The 16,663-nt window shown below is 29.4% G+C and overlaps 1 protein-coding gene across 17 annotated transcripts in view; it reads right to left on the bottom strand.

The window, feature by feature from the left end:
• The window catches only part of Phcl-1 (pH-sensitive chloride channel 1), an 81,999-nt gene that overhangs the window by 22,171 nt on the left and 43,165 nt on the right, over positions 1 to 16,663 (bottom strand). For 10 of the 17 annotated variants that reach the window (XR_014438809.1, XM_083098645.1, XM_083098644.1 and 7 more), the window contains 3 exons: positions 16,265 to 16,347; positions 16,001 to 16,141; positions 6,426 to 6,515 (listed from right to left, as the gene is read on the bottom strand). Coding sequence is in view for 16 of the 17 variants with exons in the window: in XM_083098645.1 (XP_082954771.1) it covers positions 6,426 to 6,515; positions 16,001 to 16,141; positions 16,265 to 16,347 (314 nt within the window). In the remaining variant the exon portion in view is untranslated. The remainder of the gene's footprint in view (positions 1 to 6,425; positions 6,516 to 16,000; positions 16,142 to 16,264; positions 16,348 to 16,663) is intronic. The other 7 variants (XM_083098650.1, XM_083098653.1, XM_083098652.1 and 4 more) reach the window with 1 other exon arrangement.

The following is a 16,663-nucleotide window of genomic DNA, read 5'->3' as shown; positions in this document are numbered from 1 at the left end:
TTTGCTAACATTTTTTTGTTTATATACTATCTCTCTTGTCTTTATGACTTACACTATTGTTAACAGATTTTATCTATTTTTGGCAGTTTTTACAAATAGCTTTCAACATGTGACTACAAAAATTTTTGAGCCCAAAGGATAACTTGTATTTTTGCTTTACTGCGAAATATGTACTGCAATTCCATCATGAAACAATTCTAAATTAACTCAACCTAATTTCTGTTTTTTAAATAAAAATTAGATTTAGATTAAATTAAATTAAATTTTTTTTTCGGGATACAGAGGAAAAGATAAAATTCTTTCACGCACGTACTTTACAGTAAAGTAAAACAATAAAGTATATCGTTTTCGAAGTAAATAGAAGTTTACTTTCCTTTATCTATAATTCTCGTTTTGAATGAATTGTTGCAAATTCATGTAAAAAATTATATAATTATAACATCGAAAGTACTAACATTTTTTAACATAATATGTCAAGATCAAAGTTATTAAAGCTGATAACTGAATATACTTAAGATACGATTTTTTTCTAAGTTTATGTAGAAAATTTTAAAATAATATATTTCAGAAATTAGAAGAGAACACAACGTGATTTAAAATGCAGATAATTCTGCAGTGGATTTTATTCAATATGTATAAAATTCAAAGTGATCAGTGAAATGTAACTAATAGACATCTATATAATATTTAATTGCTAACGTCTCAAATTTCGCTTATAAAATTATGAAAAGCATATACTAAAGTATCTTTCGTTGCACATGCGCAGAAGCCAATATAATAGATATAATGTAGTTTGCAGTTATTCTAATTTATGATGTTAATCCTATTTCTTAATTAACACGTGTCATAGTGAGAAGTTAAATAAAAAAAAGAATTAGATTATTCCTTAGGGTTATAGATTAGGGTATTCCTTCTACCGCTGGCAGGGGTTATACCCTCACCACTTTGTACTTCTTGATGAGAGAATAGTACCATTTCCACTTCTTAACATTGATCCTAAGGCGTAGGAGGTAAAAAACTAAAAATCTCTAAAAACTGTATTTTTAGATCGATCACAACGAATAGATTTTTTTCTCCACGCGAAACAAGGATTATTTCATACTGCCTGGTATCAGTATGAAATGAGAATTATTATCATACATTATTCTGAGAAATATTATCAATTATACATAGATTTCCCATACGAAGCGAAATCTCTGTCCTGTGTTAATAGTGAAAAACGAGGTTTATTATTGTGCAGTTTCATATAGATTTTTAACTAAAATTAAAATTGTCAGGAAAGGTCGCATAATCGAACCTAATTGAAAGTAAACTCTTAAAATAATCTACTCATAAAGATTTGTCCAAATATGCATTATTTGATTGTTTTTAGTATATGATCTTTTTAGAAAGCTGGAGAATGGAAAAAACATAATAAAATAAATAAATGATTTACTTGTCGAGGTCAATCAACAATTACACTTTTTAGGGATTTTTAGTTTTTGACCCCCTGGAAGAGTAGAGGGATCATAAAATAAAAAAATTAATAAAATGATCCATCTGTCAGCTCAAAAATATACTTTTTAGAGATTTTTAGTTTTCAACTTCCCACACTATTGAGGGTTAAGAAGTGGAAATGGTATCATTAGATTCCCTCATCAAGAGCTATTTTTGATATAAATATAAAAAAATCGGTTGTAGGGGAAGCACCTTATCTCAACCAGATATTTCGCTTATATCACTAGAGAGATAATATTTCTAAACATTAAATAAGTATTTCACGAGAATATCAACAATAAATAATCAAAATATACATATAAAGAATTAAAATATCTAAAAAGAGATATATTTGATTTTCTTTAGAATAAAATATATTAGAATAATTAAAAATGTAAAGAAATGCGTTGTATTTTTGTCTCTTTATAAACTACAAATTTGTTAAAAAAGAAATATCTTTTTACGTATAAAAAGAGAAAAAAGATAAAAAACACAGGGTATATACATCTTATCAATTTGTGGCTTACAAACATTATATTCACAAAAGCATTTTAAGCACTTGAGCAAAGTTTTAACATATTAGCATAAAAAATCTATTAGAAGATTAACAAGCATGAAGGAAAACATGTATCATTAGGGAACATCAAACTATGGTAAATCTATTTCTTCTACGAATAACATCAATACAACTTTTTGCTTATTTTTCATATTTTTTGAATATCGAAAAAATATAGATATAAAGATTCAATAATGATGATGTGCAAACAATTCATATAAATGGTATTTAAAAACGATATTTAATCAATATCGTTTATTATATCTTATTAAATAATGTAAAGCTCCTATTTTATTTGAATTTTTCTTAGGAATTAATTTCAAGCGTAATCATTATGTTATAGCATGAATCTAATAGCAGAAATAAAAAATTAAATGCAAAAATATTGTGCACAAATAAAAATATGAACATATCAAAAAAAGCGAAGCTTAATTGAAAAACGTAAAATTTATTTATAGGACTATTTTCTAATCTTATTTTATAATTTATATGTTTAGTTATTCAAAACTTTATCTATCAATTAGAATTTATATCTATTATACGAGGTGTGTATGTGTGACAAAAAGTTCGCAGAAAACATTCGTAAAAATTATTTATTTTAATTTTCGTTTCATCAATGTTATCATCATTGAAATAGTCACCCTTCGCATCAACACGCTTACTCCAGTGGCGTTTCCATTGAGTGAAGTAGTGATGCAGCTCTTCCTTTGAGAGGATCTTTAAAATCCTCATCATTTCCCGTCTTTATGTTTCTTAAATGTTCCCCCCGTATGATATTTTTTCACTTTTGGAAATAGAAAAAAGTTACATAGAGCGAAATCAGAGGAATAGGCTACGAAGATAGCCGATAACAGTATCATTGAACCGTGCAAGAAACTCGCGAATAAGAATCGATGAATATGTCGGCATGTTATAGTAGAGAATTCATTAATTTTCTTTCCATAATTCTGACCTCGACATACACATACAATTACATAAACAATCAAGAACACTAATATAGAATGCACATCCTCGATACTTTTAGTGTACAATGTGGAGAGTCGACTCTCTCGAATATCGTCTTCCAGGTCTTCTATTTGTTCCTGGAATCTTTTTATCTATTTGTAAACAGTAGTTTTCTTCATGATTCTTTCTTCATTTTTAACATATCATTATTTCTGACTCATTTTTCTCGAATTTCATGAGAAATTTCATGTTAATATGTTATTCTTTTAAAAGATTGCGAGACATTTTTTCAAACTTTCGACGACAGATAGTAACACGTGTTTACTAAAAACGTCATTACATACACTGAACTATATATAAACTGAAATGTGTATCGCCATGTTACATACATAAGCGAATAACGAGCTTGAGATAAGTAGATTTTCAGGGCTCGCTGTCTCGCCCATACGCATCTGCGCATGCACATTACTGAAAATCTTGAACAGTACAAGCAAGTCTAAAAGTGAAGTAATTTTTTCTCTAATACTTGTATTTATTACTTCGCCAAACAACAGTAAGAAGTTTTGAATTTGACTATACGAAATAAGACAGCTAGCCCTGAGCAGTCGTTCTCTATCGGCTCGCGACAGGCTAATCAGTGCACATTTCAGTTTATATATAGTTCAGTGATTACATACGAATTCATGATAAGACCGTAAAACTTAAACGGAACATAGGTTAGATTATTAGCTGTAAAGCGCTCTCGTTGAAATTACCAAAGTGTTGTCAATATGGAAGAAAAAATAATTTATGAACTTTTTGTCCACATCTTATACATAAATATTTTCTCATCCTATAATCCATCATAGAATTTATATAATTTTGTACAATTTAAATAATTTTTTATATAGAAATGTACCCACTTTTTGGCATTTATTTTAAAATAAAAAAATTTATTTTTAATATTAAAAATTTATTTTTATCCCATATTATGTCTTTAAAAAATATGAAATACTATGATAAAGTGCTGAATAGAGGACCCAGCCCCTGATTTTGACCATATACATATGTTGTTAAAGTCATGACTTTGAGTGACCAAATCAAGAGATTTTAGCTGTCGCTTGTTGTTTATTAAAAAGTTATAAAAAGGTTTATTAAAACGCACGCTTTAGAAAGTTAACAAAAAAGTTTCACGAATTATGCAATTTTTAGACACCATGTATGTTTTATAAAGTGAATCTCTACCAAATTCATTCATTTATGTATGCAAATGAAATGCGTGAGGGGCGGGGGAGAGGCTCCGCCCTTTTTGCTTGCACCTCTACCCCGAAAAAAAGTTTCCGTGTACAATACGAAAACACGATGCAATTTGGGTTATATAACGTAATCCAAATCAAGTTTTAATTGTGAATTAGAAATAATAGGTTTGGATTCCCATACAGCTCACAAACTTGCAGTAACATTGCTACAATGTTGCATCATTGCCCATTGCAGTGTAATGCAGCAAAGATATTACAAAGATATTATTTTATAATATTACTTTAAGCAATGTTGTAGCAACATTTTAAAATAGCAAAAATATATAATACCCATGCAGCACCGAAAGATTACAGAAATGTTGAATAGACCTAGCATTAAAACATTATAATATTGCATAGAAGTTGCGAAGTATTTTTGTCATTGCTGCAAGCTTGTAGCAACGTTGAAATGTCCGCCCTTAGAAATATTACAATGTAAGATTACAGTAATGTTACGGTGCAATGTACATATTAGTAATATTAAAATGCGTTTGGCTACAAACGTAGAACGCTTTAAATTTAATAAATAAATCTTGAGACTATAAAAAGATATTTAAAAAAGATAGAAAAACGACCTTAAAAAACGTCTATTAGTATTTCTTATTAAATGTTCTTTATTAAATATTTATCGAGATAACTAGACGTATTTATCGAGATAATTAGACGTTTATTTAAGAATCTTCTAACATTTTACAAAGAGGTCGGTTGATATATAACATGATATAACATTTTACAAATGCTAGAAGATTCTTAAATAAACGTCCAATTTAAAGGATATAAAAACATCTAATCAGTTGTACATGTTATGTCATGTTATATATCAACCGACCTCTTTGATTAAAAAGTGATTCGTCTTTTCAACTGATGATTTCTTCCTAGATTGCATTTTGTAATTTCGTTATTATTATAATACAGAAAATCTACATATTAAATCCTCTCTTTGGCTTTTATAGATTTATTTTCCTATTATTTTTTCATATGTTAAGGATATTATGCTAATATAAATATACACAAAGTATTGTTGCATATATTATATTGTTGCAATATAGCTGTTACATTGTAATATTTCTGCAGGCGGACATTTTACTGTTGCTGCAATATCACAACAATGTTGTAGAAACATTTCGTAATGTTTCTGTAACGTTACAATCTTGCAGAAAGAGAAAAATGTTGCTGCAATCTTACTGTGCTGTAGGGTCCCATATAGCACAGAATATTACAGCAATATTGCTGCTTGTTCTGTACTGTACAGAGTTATTCAATCATTTCAATTTATTTTGAAGCGTAGAATTCTTTCTTGGTTGTACCACAAATTTTGACTCATCCTATAAACATACATACACGCGCGTGCACATATATGGTATATACATATATGGTATATACTATATATATGTATATGTAGCATGTATGTATGTATGTATGTATGTATGTATGCATGTACGGACGTATATATACATGCATGCATGTATATATGTATGTATGTATGTGTGTATATATGTATGGAAAACACAAAAATCAAAGTAATCTCAATTAACATCATATCCGCCAAATTTATACCATTTTGGTTAAATTGATGTCCATATGACGTCAAATGACATTACTTTGACTGTTCTGCTTGGATATATACATACATATATACATACATACACACATGCATACATACATACATACATACATACATACATACATACATACATACATACATACATACATACATCTATACATACATCTATATATGCATGCATGCATGCATGCATACATACATACATATACATATATATTAAGTCTTTCTTTTATAACAGAAAAATATATCCTTGCAGGATTCTTTTTCAAAGATTTGTAATGCAATATGATAAATGATTGATTTAGTATTTGCAACAATTTAATTGTAAATTTGACAACGTTTGTACGATCTCCAATATCTAAGTTTTCCAACTAAATGGCAATTATGTAGCATTAGCGCATAAATCGATATACTATGTAGAAAGCAACATCAAATATCTACTTGGGATGTCTTATGTCCATCACGAATTTTGGAAAGCTTGGTCCTGTCTCTCTCTCTCTCTCTCTCTCTCTCTCTCTCTCTCTCTCTCACACACACACTATACTTCTTCGATTTATTTTACAGATACGCATTACACTCGTGTCAAAGAGATAGATGTGATTTTTACCTTGCTCTTCAAATCTGCGCTGACATAGTGAGCACTTAAAGTTTCCAAAATCATCCAACTCGTCCTCATCGACCATAATTTGTCCGTCAGCTGCAACAAAATACCCCACGATCTTTCTTTCCTATCTTTTTTATTTTTCCTTCCGCATTTTTCTACGGATTTCTTTCAAAGAGAGACAAATTTTCGCAGAGCTAAGAGATAATATTTGATCCATTATATATAATATCTTTAATATTTGATTCAGTCAAGAATCAAAGGCTTATGTTTTTAGCTCAAAGTATATTTTGCATATTTAAAAGCTAATTGTTTTATTTTAAATTATCATTTTGCACTTTAACAAATTCAATAATTTTCAACCATAACGAACAATAATGTATATATAAAAAAAAATAATTATAAAGTGAACTATGTTAGTTTGGAAGAAATGTGTGTGTGTGTGTGTGTGTGTGTGTGTGTGTGTGTGTGTGTGTGTGTAATATTATTTTTTATCATATATTCATGTAGCTTACCTGGAGAGCTTTCCAAAATACTATAATTAAGCATTTTTTTATTATGTAACTTTCGAACGTTATAAGGCTTGAAAGTTACAGTACCATCGGCAATAGCATTGGCTGCATTCAGCAGAAAAAGCTGCTTTGCAACTGTTGTAAAATTCGTAAGCCTGATTGGCGTATGATCTTAATTTTGACTGAACCTAAGAGCATACACCAATCAGATTCACGAATTTTACAACAGTTGCAAAGCAGCTTTTCCTGCTGAACGCAGCCATTATCTGCGTGAAGGCAAGATCCTGCTGGATCAATATGGTTTTGCAACATGGACCGGTCCAGTCAACTAAGGCAAGACCGGGCATGGTTCAGCCAACTAAGGCAAGACCAGACATGGTCCAGCCATCTAAGACGAGATTAGAAGTGATCCAGCTAACTGAGGCAAGATTTAAATTCCTATTGCTCGAAATAGGAGAAAGATTGTATCGTTGAAATTGTGATTAATCAGATTCGAGAATATATCTTTGAAAAGTAAAAGGGAGCAAAGTAAAAAAGTTGTAGATTTGGAAGTATGTATAAAAAATTTAATACGTAAAATATTCTCATTCTCTTATCTCTGTTGAAACACACATACACATACACACACACATGCGCGCGCGCACACGCGCACGCACGTACTCACGTACATAAACATAGGTACGTACGCACACACATACAATAAAGATGTAAATCCGACCGGCGAACTTTCACGTGGTACACCTTAGGTAATGCTAGCGCCAACAGTACTGTAATTTTTCTTATAACTTTAAAATTACGTAACGAAAAAATAATTATAAATACGTAATTGTTTTAGAAAACTAGTAAATAAAAAAAAAATATGATAATTATTTACATTAACGGACACTGATGATCTTGACCTTTATGTTGTAGGGGTAAAGTTGTTGATTAATTTTTCTCTGTGTTTTATTTGGCGATCTCTTATAGTTTTTGAGATATTTAATGGAAAAGGTTTAGTGTGTGTGTGTGTGTGTGTGTGTGTGTGTGTGTGTGTGTGTGTGTGTGTGTGTGTGTGTGTGTGTGTGTGCGTGTGTGTGTGTGCGATTAAAACGTAAGTTTCTGACACGATATATATTTATTACACAAGCTATATGTATCAGATATTTGTTTACAATATATTCCGAGTGTTTCCCGCTACGGGAGGACTCCACTTCCAGAAGATATAACCTAACCCAAACCTATTTGTGATTTAAAATCAGAATTAGGTTTGGGCTGTATCTTCTGAATAAGGTTTGGGTTATATCCTCTGAAAGTGGAGCCCTCCCGTAGAGGAAGGGGGCGAAACCCACTGTGTTCACGCATATATTTTGCAGGACGAAGCAAAGTTTTCTCTACTTTTAATCATAGCTTTCGCTTAATCTTGTAAAGTACTTGCGTAGACATGGATTCCGCCTTCTCTAGGGGGGGGGGGGGCTCCACTTCCGAAAGATATAACCTAACTCAAACCTATTTTTGATTTACAACTAAAAATTTGGTTCGGATTATGTTATATACCTCAAATTGCATTGTAATTTTATATTACACAAAATGAAAACTTTTTTTGGGATAGGAATGCAGGAGAAGGGCCGACGAAGCCTCTTTTAATATACAAACAGCCCATATAGTTTGTGTATTAAATGTATATGGTGTCAGAAAATTATGTTTTGATTACACACTAAACCTTCTTTGTTAAATATCTCAAAAAGAGACCGCCAAATAAAACACAGAGGAAAATTAATTAGCAACCTCACCCCTACAACATATGTAAGGGTCAACGTCATCGGCGAGGTGTCCGTTAATGTAAATAATTATCGAATATATAATCTGCAATTAACATTTACATATTTTTTCTTGACAACTGTGTTCTTTTTACACCAATTGATTCTTCTCATTATTTTATTTTATTTTTATAAAAGTATTGAGATAAGATGTAAGATCATCAAAAAATTAATATTTTACGAGATATTTTATAGTTCAATGTAAAATTAAGAAATTATTTCAAATCTTATAACTTGAAAAGTATTTAATAAAAAAATATCTTACAGTGTTTTAGAAAGCTCTCGAGGTAAGCTACAAGAGTATGTAATGAAAAATAGGAGGTTCTATTTAAACAAAATTGGCCTTCATATAATTTTGATATATTCACTCAAGATCAAACCAATGGTACCAAATTATGTCTCTCTCGAAGTAATAAAATTTTTGTCTGAAATGTTTTTGCTTTAAAGGCTATGAGATATTCTAATGTATTAATTATAATGACCCACCCTATATATATATATATATATATATATATATATATATATATATATATATATATATATATATATATATAGCTGTACAACATATCTTGTTTATATGTATGTGTGTGTGTGTGTGTGTGTGTGCGCGCGCGCGCGCGCGTGCGTGCGTGTGTGTGTGTGTGTGTGTGTGTATAAACAAGATATGTTTTACAGCTCAAATTTGAAAGCTTTTCACCGTATTAAAAAGACAACCAAGATCTAAAGTTATTAGCTTGTCAGTAAAGGACCCCGCGGAATCCTTATGGAAAATGGCTTTCGGTCAAATGTTTCGAAACTTTGCAAAAAGATAGTTCTCAACATGTAGATTAAAAGTGTCCATGGACACGAAGCTCTAAAAATTCGAGATTTTAAGCTACAGCCATCCAAAGTGGTAGATTTTTGAAGGAGTTTAAACCAATAAGGTTGATTTTTGGGCCAGAGCTTTGCACTTTTTTGATTGCATATTTGTATAGTTGCGGTCGAGAGCTTTCCAAAACACCCTATGAAAAGCTTTTTACGCTGGGGAAAGTGAAAGTTATAAGTCTTCAAAGTTTAAGAAACATAGGCATGTAGGAAGCATGAAAATTATCAAGACTATCTGATTTATGATTTTTTGTGCTAAGTAGACTGCCTTAATTGTGTGTGTGTGTGTGTGTGTGTGTGTGTGTGTGTGTGTGTGTGTGTGTGTGTGTGTGTGTGACAGATTGAAAATATATACATGTATTTGTTATTTTATCCTTCTCTTTTTAAATACAGGCTTGGAACCAATGGCAGAGTTACTTTTTTTGTTTTTTTTTTTGCTTTTTTTGCTTTTTTTATTTCTACAAAACTTTTGTATTTACTACTTTTTTGTAAAACCTCATCCAACTAAGATAAGCTACCGTTGCCGAACTTCGGAATATGCAGAAATTAAAAAAATCTACCATTTTGAATGGCTGTAGCTGAAAATCTCGAATTTTTAGAGCTTTATGCCCATGGACACTTTTAATCTACATGTTGAGAACTATCTTTTTGCAAAGTTTCGAAACATTTGACCGAAAGCCATTTTCCATAAGGATTCCACGGGGTCCTTTAATATACACACATAATAAATAAATCCGCTAATTTCTATGTTAGCAAAAGCTCTCGATAATAATAAGTAAAACTTTTTCATATTACAACTAAACGCAATTCTATTTTTATCGCACGGTAGCAAAATGACGTGCAATGAGCTTAGCATATTTTTCGAATTTTTTCGCACGCACGCGATATCATAATGATAAACAGATTGATTAATGCGAAAGACAAAAAGAAAATCCTTCAAGAACGCTTCGATGAATGATCATTACAAGAAGGAAAACTTCACCCTAGAAACAAATCATGGCGGGCTCAATTGAAAAGCGAGACAGGATCCAAGATTGCCAATATGCATTTCTAGAATAATCTAGGAAATCTATTTATATATATATGTACATATATATATATATATATATATATACACTCGCCGGAATACAAATACTACGATATTAACTAACAAACGGGAAAAGAAACACAATATAGATTTGATCATTGCTATGTCACATGCACAAGTGATTTTCTTGAGCGCCTATATAGGTACTATATATGTATATGCAAATATATTATTTCATGCATAATGCATTTCCATATATGGTATACTTCTCATACAGCACAGAAGCTTGCAACAACATTGCTGCAATGTTACAAAATTACTCATTGCATTATAAAGTTGCAGAAATATTGCAAAGACATTATTTAACAATATTATTTTAGCAATGTTGTAGTAACATTTTAAAATAGCGAAAATGTATAATAGTGACAAATGTATAATATGACATGTGTTTCTTCTCTTGTCGCTACGCGGCGACACCAAACTTATTCGTATTTAAATTTTTATCATAAAACCTATAAAGTCAACAAAAGAATGGTACTAACGTAAGATCTAAGATATATTTGGCGAAAGTTCTGATAACGATCATGCTCCGATTTAAATCAAATTGTATAAATAGGTTTCTTTTAGGTAAAAAAGAAATATGCGAGGAGGATTTTTGGGACTCAAAAATTAAAGCACGTTTTAAACAATTTTATGTTGAAGTGAATATATTAAGAACAACTGCCACCAAATTATTTGAAACAAGTTTTCTAAACGTAATATATATATATATATATATAACCTTTAGAAAACTTGTTTCAAATAATTTGGTGACAGTTAATCTTAATGTTGATTTAACTTCTAAGAAGGTCAAAGTTATTGATTTTTTTACATTTTTTTACATTATTTGCGAGTTATGGATCATAATATTCTAAATTAGTTGGCCACTCCTACGGGCGGCTCCTTACTTCGTACACATTTTGATTATACATATAAACTATTATAATATTTATCATAATAAAGTTGTAATCACATTTAAATAAAATTTTAAGTTTACTTAACACGTCAATTTTATGATTTTTTCGGTATAATATACAGTTATTCTTCATTAATTAAAAGATTGATTTTTTGCAAAGTTTAGATAATTATATTATATTTTATTGCGAATATTACATTTGTAAAGTGTGCGATTTTTTTACATATAGCTTGAACTTTTTTATTTAAAACAAGCCAAGGTAAAAGTCGATAGGATTATTTGTTTAAAAGTTATGATTTTTTTCGTAGATGGGACATGTATGTCCCCGGAAGTACGAAAGAGTTAATTTCTAGTGAACTGACTTGATTTAAAATAATTTGTTTAATAATCTGGATCCCTTGTTGGAATTCAGAATATTAAATAGATTATTTGAAGTTAGACGAATAAATGGCTAATAGTCCATTTATTGTATTAATGTATTTCTATTGCCGAGTGCATATAAGATAGTCGTATATAGATTATCGAGATAAGCATTTAATAAAAAACAAATGTTTTTTAAACGTTTTATAAACGGTTAATAGATTTTAAAATAAATCTTTATAGAAATCTAATTTAAAGGACATAAAAACCTCTAATCAAAATTTTATGTCTATATTAACTGATCTCTCTGATTAAAAAGTCGTTGATTCGTCTTTTCAACTGATGATTTCTTATTAGATTGCATTTTGCAATTTCGTTATTATTATAATACAGAAAATCTATATATTGAATCCTATCTTTGGCTTTTATAGACCTAATTTCTTATTATTTTTTCATATATTGAGGATATTATGCTGATATATAAATATACAAAGTATTATTGCATACATATTATATTGCTGCAATGTTACATTGTAATATCTCCGTAAGCGGACTTTTTTCTGTTGCTGCAATATTACAGCAATTTTATAACAACATTTTGCAACGTTTCTGCAATGATGCAATCTTACAGAAAAATGTTGTTGCAATTTTATTGTGCTCTGTGTATGGGGTTTTAAAAAGAGAAACATTTTATTTTATAAAAAATATATACAGAAAGATGTTTTTCCAAGAAAAGTTTTAAATGAGTATTTAAGAATTAATTTAGAACAAGTATTTAAAAAAAATAATAGAATTATATTGTGACTCATTTTTTCATCACACATTTTATATACAATAGAAATTCTCTGTAGATACATACAATAGTTAATATATGTATATATCTGTTAATTTAATTAAGAAAATATATGATTATTTATTAAAAATTAAGAAAGCAGAATTTGTGCAAAGAAATTGGATCTTCAAAAAAATGCCTTTTTATGTAACAAAAAGACAAAAAGATATGGAAAACGCTATATTAAAAACCATCAATTGCGCATTTAAAACATTAATTAATTAAGCTTTTTAAAACAAGACAAAAAAGCAACATAGATTATGTTGCCAAATGTTAGCCATGCATGCACTTTTTATATTTCATTATAAATGCTCTATAAACATCGTCAAAAACATTAATCATTTCCCGAAAAAACGCGGTTAAGTTAAATAAAAAAACACAATAATGAAAAAAAAATTAAATTTTTCAGAATTCAGTTTGCTTTTAAAAGATTAAGATTATTGTATGTAAATAATTAATAATTAGGAATTTAAAAGATTAAATTTTTTATATCACACTCAATGGTGATCTTTATAAAATCTATATCTTATAATTCATATATAAATTTAAAAATAAGATAAATAAATTTTTAAAGGTAATTATTTACATGATAATTGAATAATTGAATATTAACGGACCTCGCCAATGACGTTGACCTTTACATATGTTATAGAAGTGAGGATGCTGATTAATTTTTCTCTTTGTTCTATTTGGCAGTCTCTTTTTGAGATATTTAACAAAAAAGGTTTAGTGTGATCAAAACGTAATTTTCTAACACCATATACATTTGATACACAAACTACATGAGCTGTTAGTATATTAAAAGAGGCCGTTCCCCTACATCCCCACCCCGAAAGAAAGTTTCCATTTTGTGTAATACAAAAGGACAATGCAATTTGGATTATAACCCAAATCAAATTTTAGTTGTAAATCAGAAATACTTCATATACTTATATACTTCATATACTTATCATGTACTTATTTGCAAGACGAAGCGAAGTTTTCTATATACTTAACCATGGCTTTCGCTTCATCTTGCAAAGTACACGCGTTGACACTGTGGGTTCCGCCCTCCCCCCCTACGGGGGGGACTCCACTTCCGAAAATATAATCTAACTCAAACCTATTTCTGATTTACAACTAAAATTTGATTTGGGTTACATTATATAATTCAAATTGTGCATTGTGCTTTTGTATTATATAAAATGGAAACTTCTTTTCGGGGTGGGATTGCAGGAAAAAAGGCGAAGCCTCTTTTAATACACTAACAGTTCATGTAGTGGGTGTATTAAATGTATATGGTGTCAAAAAATTACGTTTTAATCACTAAATTTTTTTTTTGTTAAATATCTCAAAAACTGTAAGAGACCGCCAAATAAAACAAAGAGAAAAATTAATCAGCAACTCCTACAACATATGTAAAGATCAAGGTCATCGGTGAGATGTCTGTTAATGTAAATTATCTTTTTAAAAATACTTTTCATGATAATTCTTGTCGGATTTATTGATCCAATGATAAAACATCGCCTATAAAAATAATGATAGGTATCCTCGGCTAGACTTCCGTATATTACTCTGCTTCGATTTTGATAAAATTTGACACGTAGTACTCACTAAATGTAGTCAAATAAGTGTGAATGTAACGTCTAGTTTTCGAGTTATTCATAATTTAGTTTATAGCTAAATAAGTAATTTTTCAGATTTCTACTTAAAAAACAAGATTAAAATTCAATAACATTTTGTTGAAATGTTTCATTTCATTAATATGTTACATAAGAATGTAACACATCAACATTATTATCAAAATAAAAAAAATACAAATTTAAGATTATTCTCATTCAAAAATTTATCTATTTACATGCAGTAAATCAAGGCATAGGTAGGGGAGAGGCTCCGCCTCTCCTCCTGCATCTCGAGAAAAATTTTCGTTTTGTACAATACGAAAGTACGATGCAATTTGGGTTATATAATGTAACCTAAATCAAATTTTAGTTGAAAATCAGGTTTAATTGTAAATTAGTTTGGTTATATCTTACGGAAGTGAAGCTCCTCCGTAGGGAAGATGGAACCCACTATGTTTACGCATGTACTTTAGAAGACACAATAACAAGCAAATAGAAACATAAATGTTATTGAATTTTAATCTTTTTTCGAGTGGAAATTTTAAATATTGTTTATTTAGCTATTTAACTAAAAGAACTGTCTCGAATTGAGCCATGTGGTGAACACTGATGATTTATGTATCAGTGTTTAGGACAAAAACATTAATCAGATTCAATCAAGGTTCGGCCTATTGAAGGTGTTAAATGTAATAAATATACATATTATCGTTACAACATTCTACGAGCGCCATTTTTTGCAGTAATGAGTTTGAATTGAATCCTTTCCTTCGCCATTTTTCTCTGCTACTATATAGACATAATACATTGCTCTATTAGTATGTCTAGATTGTATTCTATCTTTTTCTAGAGTGTATTTTATCTTTTCTTCATGTTTTGCAAACCAGAGCTTAGATCAGTATGTATACTTTGATCCCTCTTATAACCCCGCACATACAATGTAAGTACTCAGGACCTCAATGTTATTGTTGCTCAGACTACTTCTACCTATACTCCACCTATACTCATAGGTATATAAGTCATATCTGTATTCGCTCATGGCCAGATTCCACAAACATCGGGACACGGTCCTTTGTATATCTCGGAAACTAGACATTTTCGTATATTTACACTTGTGGCGTTCGATTACATTTAGTGAGTATTATATGCTTGTAAAATTTTATCAAAATCGGAGCAGAGTAGTATATGAAAATCTTACCGTCTTCTCTCATAAATGTCGAGTAAAAAAGAATTTAAAAAAGAAGACCACAATAATTCAGATCAGCTAATCATGATCTGACCATTAAATACAATAGTGTATTTATTATATGCAATATATAAGGTTTTATTTTTAAAATAAAATTGTCGAAAGAGCAAAATTTATAAAAAAGCGATTATTTATATTTTTTTTGACTGTTTCAATAAAATTATAATATTTTTATGTAAAAATTTCTGTAATAACATTATAGGAAGATGAAAGGATAGCATACAAAGAAATGAAATTTTAATAATCTAAAATAAATATATAAAAATATAAAAATACATTAGATTAGTTTCGAAAAGTGAATTTTATCTTAAAAAATATGCGCACATTATTTTAAATTGTATTTTTTTTCTAAATGAATTTATAAAATAAGCAATTGATTTTTTTCACTCACCTCTCCAGCTCACTTTGATCGGACATGTGATTGTCTGATTCTTAATGAGATATGCATTTAGTGACGTTAGACTTGGACTTGTTCGTAATGTACCCTCGTCATTTTTCCATACGTACGTAATCGCTGTCTGCTCGTAAGATACTAGAGAAAATGAAAATAAAAATTTTATTAATTTTCTCACGCTTAAAAGATATTTTAATTATTTTCTTTGTCTTTCTTGGTACTACTAGTATCCAAAAGTTCTATTCTAAATATGATACTTACTGCTCTCAATCGCGAATGAACACAATGGGTCGTCAAAGGGGAAGATATTAAGGCTACCTTGGCAGGATATAATAAGATGACGCCTGTGAAACGATATAATAATTTATTTACGATAATAACCTATGTACATGAGTACAAAAGGAATAAAAAATGTCGAATATGCAATATTGATTCCAAGTTATTCATAAAATTGTGTAAAAGAATTTTTTTTAATATTTGCAATAATGTTAAATATCTATAAAAAAGATAATACTTTAGAGCATTTTCATTTTGAGATATATTTTTTGTAAATCAAAGTTCTGAATGATTTACTTTTAAATTCGAATTTATACTTTAAATTGAATGGATTCAGGTTTTTAATTACTGTAAGATGTTTTTAGTTTTTTCTTGTTGACATAT

The sequence above is a fragment of the Camponotus vicinus genome, unplaced genomic scaffold (assembly GCF_025532165.1).
Source record: "Camponotus vicinus isolate PSW18456_S1 unplaced genomic scaffold, iyCamVici1.0 SCAF_4, whole genome shotgun sequence".
Classification (NCBI taxonomy): Eukaryota; Metazoa; Arthropoda; class Insecta; order Hymenoptera; family Formicidae; genus Camponotus; species Camponotus vicinus.
The sequence above is the reverse complement of the archived record's forward strand: the minus strand, read 5'-3'. Positions and strand labels throughout refer to the sequence as shown.